Genomic DNA, 24,694 nt, shown 5'->3' on the forward strand with positions numbered 1-24,694 from the left:
CATGAACTTGGCAATGAGCAACCAAAATGTGTACAAATCAAGAGCTGTTCTGCACACTTAGGGTACCTGCTCAAAGCTGAAGTTGCTGCCGCCAGAGCGTTTCCTACACTGATCAGACACTCTTGAGAGCAACCTCTTCCCCTCAAACAATGAGCTCCGCCTCCAACCAACTCCAGGAAGCAAGGAACACCCCAGCCAGGAGGACAGTACTGGCTACTGCAGCTGGGTGTCCACCAGCTATTCCCCAAATAAAGTGGGGGCGGTAGGCAAACACCTTCTGGTCCCCACGCTTTTGTCCACAGCTACAGACCACAATAACTGGGAACAGGCTTTGCTGGGAGACAGGTTTCTCCTAGCCCCAGTTTCCCTCTCCTTGAAGCCAGGCAACTCCAGGACTAGCATTTACCTGTGTTCAATTACTGCAGCACATTAAACGGCCCTCCCAGATGCCAAAAGACCCTGTGCAAAGGGAAACCACAAGCCCCTATCTTTCTCCTCTCATTTTGAAGGAGCTCATGCCTCTCTGCAAGAGCTGGATAGATGTAAAAGCTCCTTGCAAAACAGTCCAAGTTTGCAGGAGCTGGGCAGTACAGGCTTGATTGGGACAGGATGGATTTGGATGGCTGCCTGTATCTAAATGCTTCAAACTGCCAACATGGAGAACATGCCGGCCGTACACATGGAGGAACAGCAATGCCCACTTGCCAAATGCTGGTTTCCACATAGGCACATGTTAGAGGGCAACCACTCTGCACTTCTTTGGAGAGATGCAACAGGAAAGGCAGAGAGAAAGAGGGCAAACCGTTCTCTCCCTGTCCCAAATCCACCTCCCACTCCTGGAAAGTCACAGGCAGTTCAACACCTGCAAGTCAAACTGCTCTGAATAGCAACGGTAACAAAGCTGGGAGACTTGCACCCTAAACCAGTACCTCCCAAATCCTGCAAGAGCTGTGGAGCAGTTAGACAAGGTAAGGAGAAACACCTGAAGACAAGTTCTGGGACTGGGAGTTGAGTAACATAAAAAAACTGTTTCTAAAAATTTTTTCTGCATCAACAAAAAGGCACCAGAGAAGCATTCACCCTTCATGCCAAGTGCAGGGCACTGCATTTCCACCTCTGCTGCCACCCAGCACCAGATGACCAGGGATGCCAAGGTCTTCCATCAGGCTCTGCTTGTTGCAGTCTGCCACAAACCCACCCCCTGCTGAAAACTGGAGGCAGCTATCACAGGAAAAGACACATGAAGCAGAAGGGAAGGGAAATCTGCTGCATTGTTCCCCATGTTTTTGTAAAGCCACAAACATTCCTATAAAAAAACCTGTATAAAAACTGTAGAGAAATTTTCCAGGCAGTACTGGCCCCAAGCGATACTCCCAGAGCACCTAGGTAAGTTGGGTCTAGGGGGCTTCAGTTTCCTGATACACAACTCAAGGAAAGCTGGTGCCTTCCCCTCTCTTTTGGGAACAGCCTTAGGCCCCAGCGGCCCCGTGGGACAAGGCTTGAACAGATCCTCTGCCCTCCCCAGAGATTTCCTTTCTGCAGAGGTGTTTGGAAAGGGAACAAAATACCCCTGAGGACAGACACGGGATGTGCCACTTCTCTATGCCGTGGGCTTGTGGGCTTCTCTCCCAAGCAGGGATAGGTGATTTGTGTCGGGGCAGCGTTTCTCAACAGCCCCAGGCATAGTGACAAAAACCACAACTAGACAGATTCCTGCTGCAGTGCCTGAGAACAAGCAAGGAAGCTAGTAAAGCTAAACCTGGGGCAAGTTTAGAAAAAAAATCAAACCCAAAACCCTCCCTCCCTCTCCCACCCCATCCTGATCCCACCAGCACAGCCCTAACCTAGCACTTTTTCTAAGGTCCAGAAGGGAAGTCCAGGCTGATGTTCAACCAGGCTGTCTTTGCACAAAGGGAACCCATGTCGGCGTTAGGAGGCAGCGATGGCCGTGCCCCCGCTGAGCTTGACGATCATCTGCTGGCAGTCGTTGCAGGAGCGCTTGTCCCCCACTTTCTCCAGGGTGCGGGCAGCCTCAGCCAGCAGCACCGCTCGCTGGCCCGGCGAGGACAGGAAGGACAGGGGGAGATGGCGGCAGGCCAACAGGATGGCCGTGGCTCGCTCCCTTTGGCCCGGCAACGTGTCCAGTTCACCTATGGGCAAACAGCGAACAGAGAAAACTCTAACAGAGCTACCACCTGCATGAGAAAACCCCACCACACAGGCCCTCAACTGCCACAGGCTTCCCTGGCGGGCATCCCCTGGCTGAGCCAAGAGCAGGGGGCACCCTGAGGGCCTTTAGGAGAACACTGAGCTAGAGTCAGGTAGGAACTGTCAGTCCTGTCTTCTACAGAGGCAGTTCCTTTCAGCTCACTTCCTAGGGCTCAAACCAACACTGACATTCATGCTTCCCATTCCCTTATATCCTTCATCTTTTGGCTCCTCCCTTTAGAATTCCCAGCTTCTGCCTTTGCACTGACTGCTCCAAACCCCAGACAGCCAAGTTCTGTGCACTTGTAGCTTCATGAAGGCAAATGTTTTCCATCTGTTTGCCGACACCTCCAGCCCAGGGCTCGCAGCTCACATTAGCTGGCTTGTAGAGAACATGGCCGAAGCATTGCCTTGAGCCACAGGCTGATGGCAGCTCATTACCCTGACACAGCAGAAGCCACTGCAGGTTGTATCTATGCCCTCACACGTTGCCCAAGCACTGCCCCCTCCTAGTCCCACATGCAGTGGGTCGCTGCCTGGACCCCAGGGCTGACCTTGTTTGCTGCTCTGGGGTGTGCGTCGCCTCAAGCTGTGCTCCAGCAGCTGGTGAGTGCGGGTCGGGCTGGCCCCTGCCATCAGGCGCACGGTGGCCTCGTGGAGGAAGACCTGGAAGGGAAGGCAGGATGGAAGATGAGAGGTGGGCTGGCACAGGGACGATGCTGTGGCTGAACTGTCATCCCTCAGCCACAACACTTCAAGAGCGGAGTACTGACACCTTGACAAAAACAGAGACCCATTTCCATGCTCCTCCCTCATCTTTCCACCTGTCTCTGGGGAATTTACAGGTCAGGGCAACCATGAGGAAGGGGAAAAAAAATTGACACCTAACTGTGAGTGGCCTGGAAAAGGGGAGGATTGAGAGCAGGGAACAGGGTAGAAAAATCTGAGAGCAAAATTTGGCACTGTGGTCCAGGCAGGATTCTTAACCTATGCTGCTAGTGCAGTGCTTTAGTAACAGCATGAAACTTTGAAATCTGGAGTTTGGACAATACCAGAACAACTCTTGTGTCCAAGTATTAGACTCTACTTCCTCTACAGAGGCTTAAAACTAGATGAACTGAAGAGAAGCAGAGAAATGCCAAGAAAAGCACCTGGGGTCTACAGATGCAGAAGGCTTTTGACCCTCCAGCTAACTCAGCAGAGCCAACATGGCTGAGAAGCTTCCTTCCACACTCCCCAGATGGACAGACTTAGTCTGAAGCCACCTTAATAGGCAGGATGCCATGGTATTTGGCAATACACATGCGCTGATAGTTTTCTAAGCAGAAACTAAGGTGGATACTTCCCCACATGCACTGCACTCCCACAGGAGCCTCCCTTATCAGCCACCAACAGCAAGTACAGAGGCTGGTAGTGGAAGAGCATCCCACCCCAAGTATCCAAACCATGCAAGCTCAGATACACCCTGTGTTCCCAAGGGCACCAGCTTCCCATTCCCCCAGGAAGGGCTATAGATAAGCTGGAGGTGAGCAGGCAGGAGAGGCAAGCCCTCACCTTGCGGTAGGCGGGTCTGAAGCTGTGGGCCAGCTTGCGCAGGCTGCCCAGGTCGCGCTGGAAGCCCGTCAGCTCGGGGGCCGAGGCGTGGTACGTCTCACCCAGCGCCTGGCTGGCGTTGGCCTGCTTCTGCCACAGGCTGGTGCGGAGGGAGAGCAGCAAGTCACAGGCCAGCAGCTGGATCATCTGCAAGAGCCAAGATGCCCGGGCACACGCTTTTAGTAACACACAGCACTAGGCGAGTAACAAGCTACGTGGCTGCTGACACGGCCCACGGGAAGGCAACCACAGCACCTCCTGCCCACCTGGGGGCTCTCTGCCCTCCCCGCTGTGTCACCCTACTACAATGCACCAAAAGGTGCAGGCCTTTGCATTTTGCTCAAGTGGCATCTCTCTACCAAGAAAAGGAAACGTGCCAAGGGCACCACTGCATCAATGTTACATGCCCTTGCCTGCACCTTTCACTGGGATCAATGGTAACAAATACAAACTGATCCCATGGAAACACAGCCTCCTGCAGAGGTTTTCCTGCCAAAAAGTGACACAAACTAGTGGGAAACAGCAAAGACAGCCTTGCCACCTGCAGAGAAAAAAGAGGCAGTCATGGCACAGCCGACAGTGGCTGCCAAACCCCTTTTCCCCATCTGCTGCTGCCCTCTAGCACCACTCCCGGCTCTGGAAGGGCTCTCTGCCTGTGCTGCTGAACGGAGAGTGCCTCTGTACTGCACTGCAGAAACATTGCACAGTCACTGCCACAACATGCAATGCAACTACAATGCACTACAGCTGCCACCCAGCAAAGACGAAAGGGACCAGAAGCACGTCCCATAAGCCATGGAGGGAAGCTCCAGTTTTATGTAATCCTGGAAAGAAGAGAAACAAGCCCCACACAAACTCAGGAGTAGCACAGCATAGTCATACTTCTGTGTCAGAGGATTCAAACATTCATGAGTGTGGCCTGAAACAAGCAGACTTGACTTAGTGATGTCCTGTTTTACAGGTATCACCAACTTGACCTGGAGGAGAGAGATGGATACTTTCCATCTATGCAGGGCCAAATTCAAACTGGTCAAAGCACCAGAAAGGGGTGACAGCTACTGGCACAAGAGGAAGGAGAGCTGCCACCATGCCCAGGGAGATGACACTGTACTTGTGGCTTTGCTCCCCCATACAGCAGAAACAGAACAATGGCAATGCCCTTTTCAAGGATAGGGAAGAAGCCTCCCCTCTAATCCCATGATCCACAGAGTAAATGGAGAATGTAGCTACAACAGAGAAGTGACACACCTGCAGCAAGACCAACCTTACAATCAAGATAGACCATGTGTTATCTCAGGGCTTACAATGCTTACATTGTTGAGGACAGTGCTGGACGTGCCACTGCTCATGTTGAGGCTGTTCCACAAGTGACTGCTGGCCCTCTCACAGTGACCCAGGGAGCTCTGCTGTCCATCTGCCTTCCCAGACAGAGAGGCCTGCATAGCTTTACACATGTAGAAGGTAGCTTTCACCAGGGCACTCCTGAAAGAGAAAGCAGGTTGCTTTCAAGCAATACCATGCCATGCTGCTACAGCATCAGCTTTCACTCTCCCACCTTCAAGAGATATCATCACTCCTTAGACAGAAAAAAGATGGCAATTTTTCCTCACCTACACAGACAGAACAGACAATTGAGAGAAAGCTGGCAAAGATTCTTTAGTGCAAAAGAAGAGAGATGATGACACCATCCTTTCCATCATCACGTGAGTTTTGGTTGATGTTAGAAGGTGGGAGACTGTACAATTAGAACAAAGCCAAAATACATCCCTAAAGAAGCAACTATGACTGAGATTTCCAGTCCATAGCTTTATTATCAGTCTGCAAGCCTTGACCTACACATGAGCTACTGAGAACACTGACACTCGCAGAGCACAAGAGACATGCAGCTCCAGAAGACAGGCAGATGTGACTCTACAGAATAGCCTTAGGGGAAAGAGTCACCCCTGTTTAGAAGGAGCAGCAGTTTGAAAAGTGTACAAGTGTACGCACTCTGACATCTCCAGGGACTTTGGCATGCGCTCCACTTCTGCAAAATGTGACCTCACAGCTGCATCGTCCCCTCTGAGCCAAGCGATTGCCATGGCCACGGCTGCTGACCACCACCGGCACACCACATCAGGACCTGCAAAACACAACCAGCGCCTGCAGCCTGGGAGAGCACACCTGGCTCCCTCACACCTGGAGAAGTGGACAGGTATCACAAGCCCTTGCCAGTGCCTTCCTTTGGGATTGATGCTAAGGGCCCAAACTGATCCCATGGGAACTCAGCCACCCATGTGAATGCTGAAATGCGCTGCAAAAACACAAAGGAACTCAGCAGCACGCAAACACCCTACATCTGACTGCAAGCAGAGTTTTGGATGGCATGTTTCTATCTTGTCAACAAGAATGTATCCCACCATCTTGTCTAGAAATTTGTTGACTTCCTTACTGACAATGATCTCCACTCACCACCACCCAAATAATAACTCCACTCATATATACACTCATGATTGGCACTGATCACCATTAAAACAGTACATAGAGTTTCCTATAGAATTACCTTCATTATTTAACATCCCCTCAAAAACTTCCCAAAGCCTGCTTAGGGCAAAAGGACATATGTTCTGCTACTCTAACCTGCTTTTCAATTCTATGGCAATACTGACCCAAGCACAGACTTCCCTTTAAAAAAACAATTATTTACTTTTCCTACTATGTTTGCTCTATAGATTTAGGTACAGCAGTTAGTCTGTCTCTAAAGCTGCACTAGTATCCCAGTGAGCTGCCAGGTGCTGTCTGTGCCAACACCAAGCTAAACAAATACTCCAGCAGTCTGTTACCAACCCAGCCCAGAGGAGCACATGGCTCAGAGGGATTCTGCAGCCCTTGCTGTCCCACTAAATATACACCAAGGGACCAAAACAAGCCCTCCCAATATATGCCCAGAGCTTGCTTACAGCAGAGGCTGCAGGTCTCTGGAGATTGAGGAATATATCTGACAGCCACCGTGAAAGTGGGGGCAACCCAGTTCAATAGGTAATTAAATGGAAAAAAACCCTTCCTGTACTTCAACTGCAATGCTGCTACGTTTGTTTATATGCTCCACCCTTCCTCTTGCTTTGCATTGCTAGGAGCAAGCTCTCAGGCGAGGGCACAGGGTTCAAATTGGAAATAAAATATTGCCCAACAATACAAATAGTAGCAGTCCCTGGCTGGGCACTCAGCATTGTAACACAGAGCCAAATTTATGAGCCTCCTTAATCGCTTTCTTCCAGTCTGAGCTGTGGCACCACACTGGCATGTAATCAGGCCTCACTCCAAGGACTGCATTTCTCCTTGACTGAAGTTTGAGAGGTGGTAAGGAGAGGAAATTTGTATTGGCAGTAAATCCTGCATCTGAAAGAGCTTCAGTTCTGCCAGACTTACCCAGGGCAGACTTGAGTACGGAATTGCTGGCAAAGGGTGGGGCTCCACTCCCCATTGAGTCCAAGAACGAGTTGAGCAATTTCAGGTACTCCATGGCACCCGAGAATTCACTGAAACAAGGAACAAGGCAGATCTTTGCTATGCTGTCAAACAGAAAATACCAAGGCACTTCTCGTTCACAAGCCATGCTAAACAGTGCTGACCCTTTAAGCCCACAGAAAGTTCAAGCTCCACAGGTAACACAATACTAGTGGACTGAAGGGACCACCCCAGGATTAGAAGTGCAGAGAAATGCTCTGAGAGGAACAGCTTCACATCTCCCCTTTCATGACCACCAGCACAGAACTAGATTTAACCTCAAGGCTGACCTCAAACATAGACATACATTACAAGTTGATTATAGGCACTTTTTCAGTCACTGCCTCCAAAAGAGGCTGAACTACACTTCTGATTATTTGCATATATGCAAATATGTAAGAATGGAAGTGACAGCATGTTCTCAGCACTGGTCAGAGAAAATAGCATATGCAGCAATGACCTAATTTAACTGCGACATGCTACAGATGAAGATCTTGAGCTCCCACCCCTAGAGTGGGACAAAAGTTTGCTCTTGTACTAGATCTAGTCCTTCCCATGAGGAGACAGAACTCCCAAAGTATAGTGACAATCCACCTCCCTTATACAAATCCTTTTACCTTCTCTCAATAGCAGCATCTGATCATGAGCAATTAAACCAAACTGTTGCTCCTTCTCTGCCAGGAAACAGACGAGATTGAGAAAAAACCCAAAGCTACACAGTATTTTTCCTACACAGGTAGGGAAACTGAATTATCTTCCCATCTGAGGCTTTTACCCACACTTTCTGAGGACAGGATCCTTACAGAGCTTCCCATATATGTATGTAACATTTGCCTGGCACCAGCATATCTGGAAATCAGCAATAAACAGTGCTCAATTACTAGCAAAGGCTGGGTTCCTGCTTCCTGTGGAGTCCAGGAGAAAGCTGGACATGGTTCAAAAAGCTGCTGTTTCCCACCCATTTTCTCCTTTCATTTGGTCAAAGAGCTTAGAGACAATGACAATTATATTCAAGTTCATCTTTCCTCCTATTGCCACACATCTGTTTGGTTCTTTACCGCAGGTAGATGTCACACTCAGTCAGAAGAACACTCATGCACAAAGTAGCAAGCTGGTGGGGTCACTCTCTGACCTGCCAGTCACGCTCTAAAAGCGCTGGACATAGGTCCTGGTCTATAGAAGAGGTAGGTGCACGCTAATTTTTGTCCTCCTGAACATTAAACTTTGTCTCAGCAGAGAAAGTGCCATCCATGTAGTTGAGCAATCAACCAGTATTACCCCAGCTAACACCCGAAATCCCCACCACTCCCAGGTTCACCTTTGACTTGAGAGGTTTTAATACAAAGAGGCAGAGCTTGCTCTGCTAATAAACACTGGTGGTCAGATTGGCATTGTTGTTCCAAGCCTTTAATAAGGACTACCCAAGCAGTTTGCCCCACAGCACTTGGTCAGTGCTTATGGGCCCTGCCTCAGAGTCTGCTGCTGCGGCCAGCAGTGCCCAGTGAGCCACACATACTCACCACAACTCCTCCTCCTCTTGTCCTGCTACCTCTTTCCTAGTCTGAGGCTTCACAAGCGAATCCACTGCTCGCTCTAGCAGGTTCTCACAGAATGCCTGATGGACTTGTGCAATGGGATCCGCTAGAGAAGAAGGATAAACCAAACCATTTAACTTGCACATCACCCTAGACACCTCCCAATACACTCAAAAAGAAGAATCAAAATGTAGGAAAGAGCATGATGAAGAATAGTAGAGGGAAAACCTCAAGAAACTAATTGAATTATTTAGAGACTAAGTTTTAGGGCTTTTTTATCCTTTCAATCCCCTTCTAAAGCTGCAGCCTTCGGCCAAAGATCCCTCTGGCACTTCAGCCTCTCAGCAGAACAGTGACGACACCACTCTGCAGAAGATAAACCTTGGTCACCCCAAAGTCACTCCCCAAACATTCAGGGCCACCTTTGGGTTGTGTTCCAGCAGATAGAGAAAAGCAGTACAACACAGTACAAAATACAAAGGGCGGCAAGCCAGACCCTGCAGGCTGAGGAGATGTCTCAGCTCCTCATGCCCTCTCACCCATCAGAACCACAAACAGGGTGGGGATAAAAGAACACACTCCCAAACATGATACCCACTTTTGCCCCAGAAAAGAGTGGAGAGACTGCCTCAAAGTGCTGGGATGCCACACACTTGGGGAATGAGCGGCTCTCACCGGGATTCCTTTGCGTGCAGTACAGGCTCTCCTTCGCAGCCGATTTCACCATCCAGCTTCGCTCCACAAAAAACTTCTGTCCCAGGGGATGGCACAGCCAACGTAACGAGTCAGGAATGGCACTTCGCTCCGAGCTGCACAGGCTTTGAGCCTGGCTGAGAAAGTAGCTCTGGTGAAAGGAGAGGACAAGATTGAGAACAGTATCTAAGGAAAGAGCAGCACCACCAAGGACAAAGATCATATCATAATTGCAGGTCATATTATAATTGCAGTGCTAGTAGATGCCCTCTCCAAGACACCGCAATGCCAGCTTCCAGGCTTTTCTAGATCTCTGCTTGAGGGTATGATGAGGAAAGATAACACAACTCACCGCCAGGAAACCAAGCTTGCCTCCACAGCGGGTTTTCAAGCCAACTGCAGCCGTCAGGTGGATTTCTGCCATTGTGCTGGGTGGGATTTTTTCTTCTGCACACTCAGCCAGATTCACAGCACACAATGCCATGTGCAAGCCTGAGTAAGCTGAGCTGGAGGGAAGTTTACCTGTACCAGCAGGAGAAGGAAAAGTGTTAATTTTTAATCAGTAGTACCAGCTACTAAATACTACCACAATTTGCAGGGCCACTATCCTAAAGAAACAACAAGAACCTGTTGATATGAGAAGCTTACACTGCTGGTGCTTCAGCTGTTCTTAGAAAGTTCTTTTATTGCATGAACCTGTTGTGTTTTAGTAAGTGCCTCCTAAAATTTGTCAGGCTAATTTCTAACAGCAGCCTTGCCAGAGGAGAGAGGCTGTAGTGCTCTCCCTGAATGCTCCAGGATCAGCTGAGTCTCCTCATTCAGGAAAACCAGACAGATCTGCCACCTCTGCTCTCACCTGTTATGTGGAGCTGATGGAGCTTGTGATACGCTAGGGCTGCATCTCGAGCGCTGGTCTTGGCCTCATCCTCGAATCCTGCGGTGGCCTCCCTTGCCCGCCACTGATGAGAAGTCCTCTTCAGCAACCACCGCACCAGGGCCAGCTTCTGCAGGCTGTAGCGGATCACATTCCAGGACAGGCTGCAGGCCAAGTCCAGGCGGGAAGCTGGCAGTGCTCGCCCAAGGACTGACAGGCAAGTCTGCAGGTTTGACGCAGCTGCAGCAAAATCACCCTGCAAATAACACAACGAAAGGTTCAGCAACAAAAATCACTATCAGAGACACTTTGGTACCTCCTTGGCACTGGGAGCAAAGCAAACTCATGTGCAAGTCAGGACAAGATTTTTAGCAGAGGGACATCAACACAGAAACTGAAAACATAACAGCAGTTTACACCAGCTTGAAATCTGGCCCTAAATATACTTTCTACACGTGGTTCTGATCCTGTACTCCCTGTGAGACACATCAGCACTAGACGAAAAGAGCTTCCTGACCTGTCAAACACCATGGAAATTTCAGGGTCCCTCAACAATATGTTGTATAATGTTATAATATAATATAATGTTTCCTCAACAATAAAGAGGACTTCCAAGATGCTAGAGGACAGCAGACAGACGCAGCAGAGGCCAGATTCTGGACAAAACCCAAGATGTTGCTGCCAAAAACTAATACAAGATGCAGTAGCTAGCAACAAGGACAGAGATTAGGAGCCTCTTCCACTGCTTCCATGCCTCACTAACTTAGGCTGAGTAGGACAGTAATCTGCTCAGAACAACCTGGCAATAGCTTCTCTGAAATCACACAGGATGATCCACTCAATGAATACAGTATCTTGCAAGTGCCAAGCCACTGCCTCATTGGGAAACATTTACGCACAATCCCATCTAAAAGATATATTTGATGCAAAACAAGGAGTCAACTTTACCCGTGCCAAATCCAGGTCCGCTTGCTTGCGGTGCCTCCAGAAGGTGACCGAGGACCTTGAGTGCAGCCGGGTCACCGGCTCTCCATGCACGAGGAGCTTTATAAACACACTCAGTACAATCACTCCATTCACCAGCCACAGGATTAGGGTGGGCATCACCCAACCGAACCAACCAGCTGCATCTACAATGGATATCCCAAAAATGAAAGTTAAAATCTAACCTGGACACCAAAAGCCTGGCAATACAAGTGCAGACTCCAAAGGATGTCTTGCTACGCTTGCCACATGTTTAATCAGCTTTTGCAAAGAGTGCAGTTCAATCAGGAAACACCCATACCAACACCTTTTCATCCCAACTCCAACATCCCATCCTCAACATTCCCAACTAAATGATTATTTTTACAAGACTGATGTATAAAAAAAAAATCAGCACTTAATTTTCCAAGAGCTGTCTTCTGATTTTTCTGTAAGACACACCCACAGGTACTCAATACTCCAGTATCATTTCCCAATCTTTGTTAAATTTACAAAGCAACACTGAGGAATCATATTTACCAGTCAGGAAAACAACTGCACGCCTTCAGCATCCCCTCACCCTCTCCTAAGCTGAACTTTTAACTATGAATTTTAGGGAATGAGTGTATCAAAAAGCCCAGTTGCAAGACTCCATAGCAACAGTGTAGTACTACTTTATGACTGAGTGACAAAAATCAGTCAGCTACTTTAAAACCAAATACAAAGTGAACATGCCTCAAAGACTGGTGAAGACAGGAAGACGCCTCTCACCCTGAACTACTTTTTAAGGGTCTATGCCAAAAACCAAAGCTGCTGGGCTACAACTAGGTGCCACCTCAACCTCACCAGGCTGAGCCATGGCTCACTTTATGCAAGAACAACACTGGATGTGAATTAGAGCCATATCCAAGCTGGCCCTCCTTCCATGCCCTGCCCTGCAGTTTACTGCCCCTCCCCACCCACTAAACAAAGGTCGTACAACTCCTGAACACACAAACTCATCCTGCTGAAACACAGCCACCCTCCACTTTGTGACCAGCAGCCTTCACAGCTGCAGGTGGCTTTTAGGGAGACCACGTAAGGCTGGACATCCCCCGTGGCCCAAACCACGCCAGCTCTTACCTGAGTCAATGGTCAGCACGTTCCTGCCGGAGCCATGGCGCACCAGGCTGTCGGACTCGGGGCTTCCTCGCGCGTCCAGGAGGGATGTCAGTGGATTGAAGGAAAGGCAAAGGAATGTGAGAGCACACAGGAGGATTCGAGAGCGATCCACCATACCAAGTGCCACAGGAGGAGAGTCAGGCTCATCTTTAACCTTCGAGGGAATAGGAATGGAGAGAAAAAGGAGAAAAAACCCAATGCTTGCCATTCTGGAGCACAAAAAATGTTTATGCCAAGGAAGGGGTAGGGAAGAAGGAGAAACAGAACATGTATAAATTTGCTTTTGAGCTCCAGATCAGCAAGAACTCCAGTAAAGCTTTTCCTAGCTTAGTAAGATAAGGCTGAAATATTTGACTACCTTCAACTTCCTTCTGTGTCCAGTCATTTCAGGTTTTAACTGTAACTGTATCCCTGGGTTAGGCTAGTATTAACCTCTGCTGTCCCTACTCTTTTGAGGCTCTCCCAGAAAACCCACTTCGGTGATATCCACAAAACAAACCCATAAGCCCAAGACAGCTAACAGCTTTTTCTTACTCTGATTACTTATGGTCTCTCTCTTATTAACCACAACTGATATCATCATCCATTTCCAAGTTCTAGTCCTCCTTTTGCTCACTGGACATACATATCCTGGAAAGCTCCTTGGGTAATGAACATGCACTCTTAAGTCCACAGAGACTGTACAGGGGCTGAAGGATAAGCACAGCTCTTCCAGCAACTAAGGTAGGGCTCAGGTAATACAGCTCAGGAAATAGTCTCAGTAATTTAAAGAAAGATAAAACACAAACATGCACCTTCCTCAAGCTTACAAAGGATCTCTAAGCCTTGCAAATCTGCTTGCCAGATGCCTGCTGGTTCCACTCTTGAGAATAAGAATTTAAATTCTGGCTCTTAAATATCTTGAAGAAGATAGCTTGAATTTGACAGTTGAAGTCACAACTACCTTTGCATCATCAAGGAGAGGGCTTCCTGGCTCTGAATCAATGGAATAGGGAGAGAAGCCAGCCTGAGATCCTGAATCAGATGCTGGAGGAGACATCAGCAGCACGTTCTGGTTGAAGTCATCAATCTTCAGGTCTGCATCGTTGTCAACCAGACTGCTCAGGTCAATGCCCTTCAATAGCTCTGAAAAAAATCAGAGTGCACTGTGTACATGTTTCTCCACCCTGACTCCTTCGGTACTTCTCAGACTGGCTCAGTCATCTGGAGTAACACTTGCCACTATCAATACAACCTCTGTGAAGAATAAGAAACTGCAAGATACATCCTACATCCATGCTGACTGCCTCCCATCTGCTACAGAGTCTCCACAACTTACTGTTTTTTTGGTTAGCCAGCTTCAGAACCATGTTCTCCTGCCTCAGCTTATGGTTAGCTTGTTGCAGGTATTTAATGTAGTCAATGGCTTTTCTCAGGACTCCAGACTTGTGCATCTGTAAGGAATTAAATGTACAAAAAGCAGTTTATATTAAGAGCATCAAAGATCACTGCTGCCTGTAGGAATACCACAACCCTTTGTATCATGTGGTGAAAAAAAGGGTATAAAGGACTCTCAGCAGCTGCAAAGGAGCCAATAGCAAAGCATGCTCTGTGGGCAAGGCATCAAAGATCAACAAGGATGAGGTCTCTCTAAGATCTTTTAAAAGAACAGTACAAGAGAAACAGAATAACATCCAAATTACAATGGAGTTTACACCTAGGTTTCAGCCAGAAATAGTCCTTTGAAAGTGCCAGTTTGTAAATGAATGGATCAATTCTGGGATAGAACAAGCTGCTGCCTGATCACCGATAAATTCTGAGATTAGTAGTTCCCTCCTTGCCTTACTCGCTTGTCCTTCTCCATGCAAATCCTTGCTTCCAGCAGCAGTTGGCAAGTTTATCTTCTAAACATAAGTCAAAAGTACTCTGAAGCCACGGCACAACACCCATGATTTCAAAAGCTTGCACTTTCAGCAATAGGAGGTGACTTCACTAGTCCACTTATTTGTGCAGTAGTCAGAGAAGGTATCAAGAATACTACTGCCTGCCTCACCAGCATCAGGTAAACCAAGTAGGAACAAACCCTAAATATGTGGTGCAAGAAAGCTTCCAACATTTGAGCAAGCAGGAGTTTTTACAGCTCAATGTCTAAAGGAAACAAACTGGAAAGCTCTGTAAATCCTCATCCTTACTGCAGTCACATGGAAAAGGAAACTTAATTGAAGCAAGATCTGGTTTAGCTGAGTTATCAAAACATCCACTTGGATATTCTACCTAGAGGGCCTATTTTAAGTTAGACCTAATTAATATAAGAACAAATGCATAAGGTATAGCTTATTTTCAAGAAACAGTACCACTATCATAGTAAAATTAATATTTTACAGATGACCCTTCCTCAATACAATTATGGAACACAAGTGATTCTCACCAGTCTTACCCCAATACACGGGTGCATGCTACTAACAGCTGCATGTACCCAAATGCTTCATTTGGTAGAGCAAATGAGCACCTGCAGACAAGTGTTTATGACACCACATTTGCACTTATCTCCCGTCTTTACCTTGGCATCTGTTCCCATGACAAGGTCCTTCAGCTCAATGATTTTGTCATTTATGGACGACCTGTAGCGCTTTTCAATGATGTTGTGAGTTGTTCTTCTCTCTCCTTCTTTAGGTGGTTCAGGTTGCTTGACACCCCCAGGAACTTGTTTAATAGGCACCTTTTCTTGTCCCACCATCACTGGCATTGTGGTCAAAATGGTCCCGTTGCTCCCAACCAGGGTCTACAAGACCAGGTGTAACAAGTGTCAAGAGCAATCAGACAATTTAGATAAGGTTTATGATGGCAACAGAAGGAGTAAACAGGAATCAGAAAAAGTTGGTACAGCTCAGAAAACGTGTGAGATGCCAAAATCCTTCCATCTTGCTTAGCTGGCACAAGCATTGGCACAGCAACGCAGGAAAAATCTGTCACTCTGGCTCCCACACTGGTCACTGTGGAATAGGAACATCTCCTGTTCTCCAAGCACATCAACACTTCTGCCAATACTACACTCTGTTCATCCACTGAAATACAGCAAGGGACAAAAGCCCCTCCTTGTTCCCACAATCTTTACGCTCCAAGTGTCAAAATCCACCTTTTCTTTGGACAAACATTGTCATGAAAACAGCAACAGCCTACACTACTTCCAATGACACAAGTAACGACAATGCTGGAAAGGATACAACTATGAAAAAACAACCTCTGGCTTGAGGAACACAGTCCAAATTAATTTGAATTTCATTAAATAAAAAAAAGCAAAACATAAGTTATAAAAATGCCTTAATATGAGGAACTAAGACTAACGAGTGATATACAGCAGAATGGAAAGCTCAAACTTGGGCACCTAGATGTAGGACAGACCATCTAAGCAAACTAAAGCAGTAGGTATTCAGAAATAAAAAATGATGAATCCCACCAGAACAGCTGCACAGAGGGGCTCCTAGGACAGCTGTAATGAACGTTCAGACTGCTTAATCCAGCAAAGCAAGATTTAGAAAGGCACATGTGTTCTCTGAAGTACACCAAGGATCAGGGAAGCAAGTAGCTATGGAGAGTAAGAGTCATTTCTGTCAAAAGACAAAACTAGACTAGATCAGCTAGCCATGAGAATAAACTAGTAATGACCAATTTCAGGAACAATTTCAACTGAAATAGTCTTCTAATTGGGATACCAGAAATTATTCCAGTTTCACTTCAAGTTGGAACTTGACAAATAAGTGAATTTAAGTCCTATACCTTTCCTTGGCTAATATCCACCTAATTTCAATGTGTTCAGACATGCTTCAGATAGACACAACCTTGTAAGCCTCAAGTTGTGTGAAAACGTCATCTAAAAGCAAGCAGATTATGGAAGATTTGAGCCTGGTTGCTAATAAGCTTCTAAGAAGCCTACCATGCTACTGCAAAACAAGTCAACATTTAGGCCCACACTGACAAACTTATCTTCCCAAGTAAATATTTATACAAGGATATCTGTTCAGAACATACAAGATCATAATAAATGTTTCTTTGGGGGCATAAATTTCTAAGACTTGATAACAAGCGGAGGCCATGAAGAACAATTGCCACCTCCAATGATTATGACAAATCTTCCCTACAAATGCCCTCTGAAAAGTAGTTTAATCAGTTGTCACATTTAATGTACTACTATTAGACACTACTGAGGAGCAAAAGAAAGTTCCACAGGTACTCTGAGCAAGTTAGCTTTTGGCTTCAAGTTCAAAACTAGACTGAGTTTTTAGGCCATATTCCTCGTAGTACCAGAAAAAGTTAAACAGAAATGTGCCCTTGATCTTTGCTTACTGGCCATGGGAAGGCAGCCAAACAATACAATCTGTGTGTTTACCCTTGACAGAACCAGGGTATTACTTGCCCTGGACGTGTGTACAACAGCCTTCAAAACCCCTTCTTGCCTGTGCCACTGCAGAACACTAAAGCACAAATCTCTTCCTTGTGTTAACAGGAAAGGACATCAGTGAGGACAGGGATGGAAGGACAGCCACAAGGTACCTGCAGAGCTGTGGTCTGGATGGGAGCAGTGAGTGCTGTCAGGGCTGGGTTCTGTACTGCAGCCATAACAGGATTGCCATCTGTTTTCAGGGTTGTCAAGACCAGGGAATCCGTTTTTATGATCTGAGGTTGGACGAGAACCTAGGTTGAAAACAGTTACAGGTGAAGAGGAGAGCAGGCTCATATTTCCCTGCTGATCTCAGTAGCCAGAGGTAAGCACTGAAAGAGCTGTAATAGCTTTACAACTCGGTGGCTGGCAAAAGAGCAAGGTGAGTATTTCTTTGACTTGTACCCTGCATCACCTGGATGCTTTCCAGTGCAAACCCTGAGCAGGAGACAGTCTGAACAGCACTGGATAGCATGGGGCAGAGGAACCACCACGATTGTGGTTTTCAAATCAGTCACCAGAAGTAAACAAGAATATAAAAACACAAAAGAGCTGATGGAAAAGCTGCTTTCCCCTCTCCAGTTACACCTATAATTAGCTCTCTACTTTAACTGTCTGAGTATTCAGTCTAACACAGATAGGACAGTCTGCTCTGGCAAACACCCACAGTAGCTTCTCTGTGCAATTTCACTGAAAGGATCTGTACCTTTAATATCAAGCAGATCAAAATCCACTCTAAGTTATTTTGCACTTATTTCTTTCAAATACCTTGTTGACTCTCTGAGAACACCAGAGATGGCATAGTACAACTGAACCATAGCAACTCTGTCATACTGAGTCTCATAGACAAACATTTTTCTTTAATACAAAGATGCACAAGAATGAAAAAAAAAATCACATGGCACTGTAAAACAGTAAAACTATTTTTTTAAAAATGACAGAAGAATTAAAAGAACACATTCCACTATCAACCAGTCCTTATAAGACGTGGTAGAGGTGATGGATGTGCAAAAAAGAAGGCAAAAGTCAAAGAAAGCCTGTTCAAGTAAAGTTTCCAACTGGGTTTGGCAGCACCAAGTTAAAAAATAATTTTAGACTGCATTTAGTTACTGTTTTACTGAAAACAGTTGCTGCGCATTGCCCAGAAGTCACATCACATCTCACAACAGCAACTTTCACACATGACCTGCATGAAGTAAAATGCTTCTGGGACACGGGCTGGCTAGAACCTCTCAGGTTTCTAAACCTCTCAGGTTTAGAAACATTTGTGCAGAAGCAATCCCAGGCAGGATCGCTAGCCCTACAGCTTCACCCCTTCTCCCTGGGCAAGCCGGGGGACCAGACCCACAAAAGCACTTTCTTGTTCTGCTGGATCCCCCCATCATGCTGCATTTTTACTTACTGGAACTTGCTGAACCTGTGGAGCAGCAACAGTCTGGACCGTGGCAGGCGTCAAGGTCTGGATGGTGCCGTTGGCAGCCTGCGTCAGCACTCGCTGGGCCTGCACCGTCTGCACCTGCTGCTGGATCGTCACCGGCTGCACCTGCGAGGATGTCACCAGGCTCTGGACCTGAGGCTGGAGAACTGAAAAGCAGAAGAGATGTCAAATGGTCAAGAGACACACATCTCCCTCCTGGAGCCTGGAAACGCTCCTAGCATCACTCCTCTTCTTCCCACTGCTTCTTAGTAGGCAGCATTCATCTAACACCTCCCACGTGTTGGGAAACTTCCAGCTGCTTTGGTGACTTCTGCAAGAGGGCACTGCACCTAGAGTAGCAGCTTTCCAGGAGGCAGAGAGGATCAGCTAAGAGAAAATAAAGTCAAAACCCTTTAGTCTGATAGCACAGAACTCTGCTTCAGTGGCATTATACAGGACGGCACTTTCCCACTCCCTCTGATCTTGGTGGACCATAGGATTCTATCTGTCATGTAAAGAATCAAAACCTACTGAAGAGGATCAAGTCATGAAGCATTCACAAAGGAAGACTGCTAAATATTACTACAGGTGTCTTTGCTCAGTGCAAGCACTGAGCTCCAGAGTTTAGAAGATAAAATGTGCCTTCATTCCAGACTGCTGTGTGGGACAGATGGGATCCGCCCAGGGCACCCATCAGTGGGAGGACAGGGCTGCCAACAATGATGTTTTAAGACATTTTTTCTCAAGCCTCCCAAGAGCCATAGGGCAGAAGGCCAGGCCAGATGAGAAGAGCAAGACAATTACGGTAAGAGGTCGCACAAAAACAGTTAAGATCTCATTCCTGACAATTTCTCATGCTCCCCAACTCCAAAGCCACACAGGTAGGAGAAGGGACACTCCACAGGCAGCATCACAAGAAAAGGATCATCAGACTCGTCATGGCTGAGGATGCACCTGGAGTTTGAACAGTGATGCCATTTACTGCAAGTGCACCAGGCTCATCTGCAGCCTGAGCATCCTGGAATCTCAAGTGCACCAGGCACACCCGTAGCACCGCAAGCACTACCTTGGAAGCTTGTGGCTGCATTCTGGTAGATGACTGGCTGCTGGATAATCCTGGTCTGGGGAGCAGAGCTGAACGTTGGCGTGATCATGACGGCCTGCTGCTGGAGCTGAGGCTGCACCGAGGGCCGCGGCTGCAGGACAGGGGCTGAGCGAGGAGGGGCTGGGGGCGTCGTCTGCGCCGCTTTCACCGGCAGGCTCTGGAGCTGGGGGGAGGCAGGGGGCGGCGGGAAGGTTTGCAGCTGCACCTGGCTGTAGGGCCGCTGCAACTGCGGCTCCAGGCTCCCGCTGCTGCTGCCGCCGCCGCCCTGGAAGGTGCTGCACAAGGGATCCGAAAACAGGTCTGGAAAGTCTCCTGCCTGGTTACTGACAAACTGCAACATCTCTGTAAAACAGAAGAAAAAACTTGTTTCAACAGAAACAGTTGAAATTGTTCAACACTATTTCATCACCTGCATACTTTGACACCTGCCATTTACATCATGGAATTATGGTGTAAGTGCACAGAAGGGAGCTCTGGGTTCTTCAAAACCTTCAGAGAACATCACACCAATGCAACACCTCCAGAGAGAGACCAGGACGTGGTCAGTGGCAAAGCACTGCTGCTGATGTTCAGGGCAAAAATAAAGACCCTCCCACAGCACTTTACAGACAACAAGATCCAAGCACAGACTAGAATTTAAAACCATCTCCAATATATTAGACTGTTGTTCCATCACTCCTTCAGTCTAACCCTTGCAGCAGGAAGAAACCAAGCACCTCCACAATTCCAGCACTAACCAATCTCCCACCCAACTTTTGGGAGCTTTCAAGTCTCCTATCTCTAGTGTCCCAGAGAGTATCTGGAAAAGGAAGAGACAGGATAAGAATTCATCTTATCTCTCTTTTACTTACAAGCATAACAAAAACTGGGGAAAAACTATGAAAGGAAACACCATTTTATAGAACGGTACCAGGACAAATCCATGCATATGTTTAAAACATCAGAATAACTTTTTCTGTTGGTTTTATGCCTGCAATCACTGCGCAACAAGTTTTCTGCATCCCACCTTCTCCAGGATTTTATGAGCCCACATCAAGAAGCTCCTACTGCAACGCTATAGGCCTTTCCCGTAGAGGTGAACATTTCACAACCAAGAGATCATTGCTCATAAGCAGAGCTTTCTCTTCCCTCCATCTAACCCAATTTAACACCTTAAGACATATGAATCTTTCCCTGATCTGTGTGCAGGCAGTGGCATGAGGAATCAGACATTCTTCCCCACTCCAGGACCTGTCCCTCCTGCACTGGCTTTTCCATGGTTTTCTTCAAGTCCCATTTATTTTTTTTTCTGGAAACAGGAAAAGAGGGTACCCACAAACCTAAGAGAGATTATAACAAAATAATAAATATGGGTTTAGGAAGCAAAAAATAGATTTCTGATTTATAGGAAAAAATACAGCAAAGGGCTTCTTACACCAGGACCTTCCTCATTCACAAACCCTAAATGATGTTGCTGCTGTGATTTATGAGGTAGGTTTGAAGTAGTAAACTTTTGACAAGAAGAAGTTTCCATGGATTATATCCCAGCAATAAGAGGGCTATTAATTTGCTCAGCTCTCTGAAATGCCACCCACACATAATCCAATTAATTTGTCTGACACTCCTTTGTCTGAAACAGGGCAAAGGGATGAATCCTCCTCCAAGCCTCTTGCTCCCTCAACACACATTTCGACATATTTCTGTGATACTACTACTCTTCCCTTTGGATAGCAATCCCTCCACACCCTGACACACATTTAAGCACTGGCCATTACCACTGCTCTCAAGAACTAGAGTCTATTGGAGGGAAGAGCTTGGGAGGAGATGTGTCCTCCTGACCTGTTCACAACCTGACACAAAGTGGGGACGCACAGCTCCCCCAGCCTGAGGCAGCAGCCACCCTCAGGGACCAGCTGGATCAAACCCCTGTCTCCACTCTTCACTATAGGAATGAAAGATTTTTTTTTTTTAATGCATTGCCTTAACTGGCTTTCACAAAACACTAGCAGAACAAAGAGGGCTGTTTCAAGATCAACATCCAGATGGATATTAAACAGCTCTTCACATTCCAACTGACTTCAACTAAGCCCATCCCAAATAACCCTCACCATGATAAAACTGATAATCCAGACTACTTCCCAAACTCTGCATTTGATGATATTGCTATTTCACTATGAGACAGCACAACTGCAAATAGGGAATAAACATAAATCAGATGAGATTTTCTCTGGAAGAGTAAATTCCAGCATAAGAACAAAATTTCAAGCACTATATTTTAAAGCATGTTGTGTTCAATACAGGAGATTTAATAAGATTATTTTAAAAACTACTACTGCTCTCACAAGTTAAATCACATCTTTATGACAGACTTAGCTTTGACTAAACGCAAGAAGTCTTAAGCCTAATTTTTAAGAATTAAGACTGCCAGGAAGTCCGGCAGTCTTAATTAAAACCCACCTCTTTTAAAGGGCTCAAGAGCTTTCCTAATAACCACACACAAAAAATTAAAAGCAAGAGAAACAGCCAACACCCAAAATCTAAATCTGTGCTTTTTAAAACACCTTTGCCTACCCAAAAATCAGAATATCTACACTGACTGTGAGAAACCTCAGGTGCTTCTGGAGCCATCAGGGATAAACCCGGTGTCACCAGAGCACCTGCACCCTCTGTGCCAGAGAGCTATCTAGGTCTCAGGCCCTAAAGCAGAGTGACCTTACTGCAGAACAAAATCCCAGCCCAGCCCAAGGCTCAAAAATGTCAACAAGGTATTACAAAACCAAAACTGAGCCCACCAAGGGCTTTTGCCACTTTCATCAGCCCAGGGCCTGATACCTGGCAGAAAGGCAAGGGCTGGGCTTCAGCTGCCTCTCCCAGGCAGCGGCTCAGCTCTCCAGCACAAACGCTGCTCTTCCTCACACTCCTGGAGGTGCTGTGCTCTGAGAAACAGAAAGCAGCAGAGACTCCAACAGACAGAATCAACTCCCTGTCCTGATCCCTGATCGGCTTCAACCTCCCGGTGACTCAGCCCCTGAACTGCGATGCTGCCCAGCAGTGCCTGGCCAGCAGAAGATGCCCGTGGCTGGTGGAGGAGCCTGTGCTGGGGCAAGAAGAGCCTTTGGGCTCAGCACTGGGGCCCCCGGCCACTCCTGTGCCCTGTGTGGAACCATGAACCCAGTGAGCATTGACATCCCAGAGCACATCCACCACAAAAAACCAAAATCCACGCAACAGGCAGTGAGGAGCCCCCTCAGTCTGAACAGGAGAGGAACACTCACAAGATGACTTAAAAACCAAACAAGAATCAATACAAAATTTCAAACCCTGAGATGAATCCATGCTGATGCACAAAAAAAGCTGGATTGTCACATATCCTTCCCCTGCCTTCCCCGGGAAAATCCACCCCTGGAGGTGGGGAGGAAAGTGAAGCTCGTTTTCCTAAGTTACTCATGGCTCTGAATCACAACTCCCAGGGCACACCTCAGTTCAGAGCCATTGCTGGGCTCATCAATTCCTCTCAGTTTCCGTATGGAACTTGAGACCTCATTACTTGGTGCTCAAACAACAGCAAACACTTCCCTCAATGAGCACTATCAAACTTTATCAGCAATAACCAAGCCCATTGCACTCTCATAAGGTATATTCTTCTTTTATAATAAAAGAAAAAAAGGAGTATAAATTTCGCCCCAAGCTATGTGGCAAATCAGTGTCAATTAGAAACCTAAAAGTACTGCTAAAATTTAATCTCCCAGCTGCTAAACAAGGATATTTTGGCCGCCCCTAAAACTGAGCTCTGTTTGGGATTACAGCCCAGCAGAGCAGTGAGCTAAGGCAGGAGCTCATCTCCACCAGCCTACAGCACAGACCACACCGAGAAATATCATTTTAAATGGGGTTTTCAGGAGCTGCTCGGTGTCGCCAAAAATATACACAAAATAGGCGCCACACGCAGGCGCTTCATTTTGCTGCACTTCGGTGGAAAACAGGGGTTTTCTCACAGGTCGGTGGCTGTGCCAGCGATGCAGTAAAGTTTTAGGATGGCAAGGAAAAGGGGAAATTTAAGCAGTTAGAGCTGTTTCGATGCAGAAGGGCTTGAGGCTGGGCCTCCCACGGGCAGTAGTGGAGGCACAGCTTCAGCCATCGTTTAGCACCTACTTTAAAAGAGCCACGAGGAAACACGGGGGGACCGTGGGCAGCGCCGCTTGCCCCGCGGCTCTGTGGCAGGAGCCGGGGGACACGGTCAGCGCTTTTCCCGACCCCTCCCCGCGCCGGCCACCGGTGGAAGGGTGGGCTCGGCGGCTCGGACCCCCACACCCCCACCGCCTTCCTGCGGCTACGGCCTCCACTCCAGGCGTGCGGCAGCCCCGCGAAAGTCGCCCAGAAGCGCTCCCCTGACAGGGGAGACGCGCGGCCGCTCGCCAGGCGAGCGCTGCCCGGCGGGACGCGCTCCGCTGCCCCGCCTGTGCCCACCCGGGACGGGGGATGCCCGCTCCCCCCGCGCGCGTGGCAGCCGGTACCGCGTGGGAAGCGCCCCCACGCCGAACGCTCCAGAAGCACGATCCAAGGACCACCCGCCCACGCCTCCTACCCCAGCAGCCGCGGGCCCGCGCGGGGAGACCCGAGCGCTGCCCCCAACACGCGTGGGGAGCCCACGCGCGCCGTCTCCACCCCACCCCCCCGCTCCTTCCCGCGGCGCCTACCGTCGATGTCGCCCAGGGTGAGCTCGTCGCCCAGCTCAGTCAGGGTGTCCATGCCCTCGGCGGCCAGCTCGCCGCCCTCCATGGCGCAGGGCCCGCCGCCGCCCCGGGCGCTCAAGCGGAGGCTGCTGCCGCTGCCGGCGGGCGCCGCCGACCCCGCGCCATCTTGGGCCGGCCCGCGGCCCCGCCCCCGCGGCCCGGGCGCGCGCGCCCCCCGCGGTTTGTTGTCAATGAGACCAGGTCGCCCCCGGCCAATCGGCGGCCGCGGCGGCGCGTGGTGTGATGGCGCGTCAGCGATCAGCAGCTGCGATTAGCATAGCCCGCCCCGCCCCCGCGCGCTGAATATTCATAAGGGGCGGAGCAACGCCGCGCGTGGGAGCGGCATCGACGCCGCCGCCTCCACCGCCCACGGGAAACGCGGCCGGGGCAGGGCTCGCGTCCCGGGATGCCGCCGGGATGCGCGGCGGAAAGGCCCGTTGCAAGGCGGCGGTAGATAGAGCATGGGGTTTGTCCTTCCCTCCGCAGCGCCCACGACCCTCACCTCCGGAGGGGCCAGCCTCGACGCTCTC

General features: G+C 48.3%; 1 protein-coding gene across 1 annotated transcript; it reads right to left on the minus strand.

Moving 5' to 3' along the window:
- Positions 1-1,831: 1,831 nt before the first annotated feature.
- On the minus strand, positions 1,832-24,305 carry SREBF2 (sterol regulatory element binding transcription factor 2). The gene is made up of 19 exons (XM_084205372.1): positions 24,129-24,305; positions 19,414-19,794; positions 18,333-18,514; positions 17,044-17,184; positions 15,053-15,274; positions 13,832-13,946; positions 13,457-13,638; positions 12,475-12,667; positions 11,338-11,519; positions 10,372-10,645; positions 9,868-10,037; positions 9,498-9,666; positions 8,808-8,928; positions 7,210-7,319; positions 5,791-5,923; positions 5,115-5,283; positions 3,763-3,948; positions 2,763-2,874; positions 1,832-2,150 (listed from the first exon to the last, which is right to left on the minus strand). Exons 1-19 carry the CDS (start codon positions 24,208-24,210, stop codon positions 1,930-1,932), a joined length of 3,345 nt encoding a protein of 1,114 aa, XP_084061498.1. The 5' UTR covers positions 24,211-24,305; the 3' UTR covers positions 1,832-1,929.
- Positions 24,306-24,694: the final 389 nt, after the last annotated feature.

Source organism: Fringilla coelebs (assembly GCF_963513975.1).
Source record: "Fringilla coelebs genome assembly, chromosome: 5".
Lineage (NCBI taxonomy): Eukaryota > Metazoa > Chordata > Aves > Passeriformes > Fringillidae > Fringilla > Fringilla coelebs.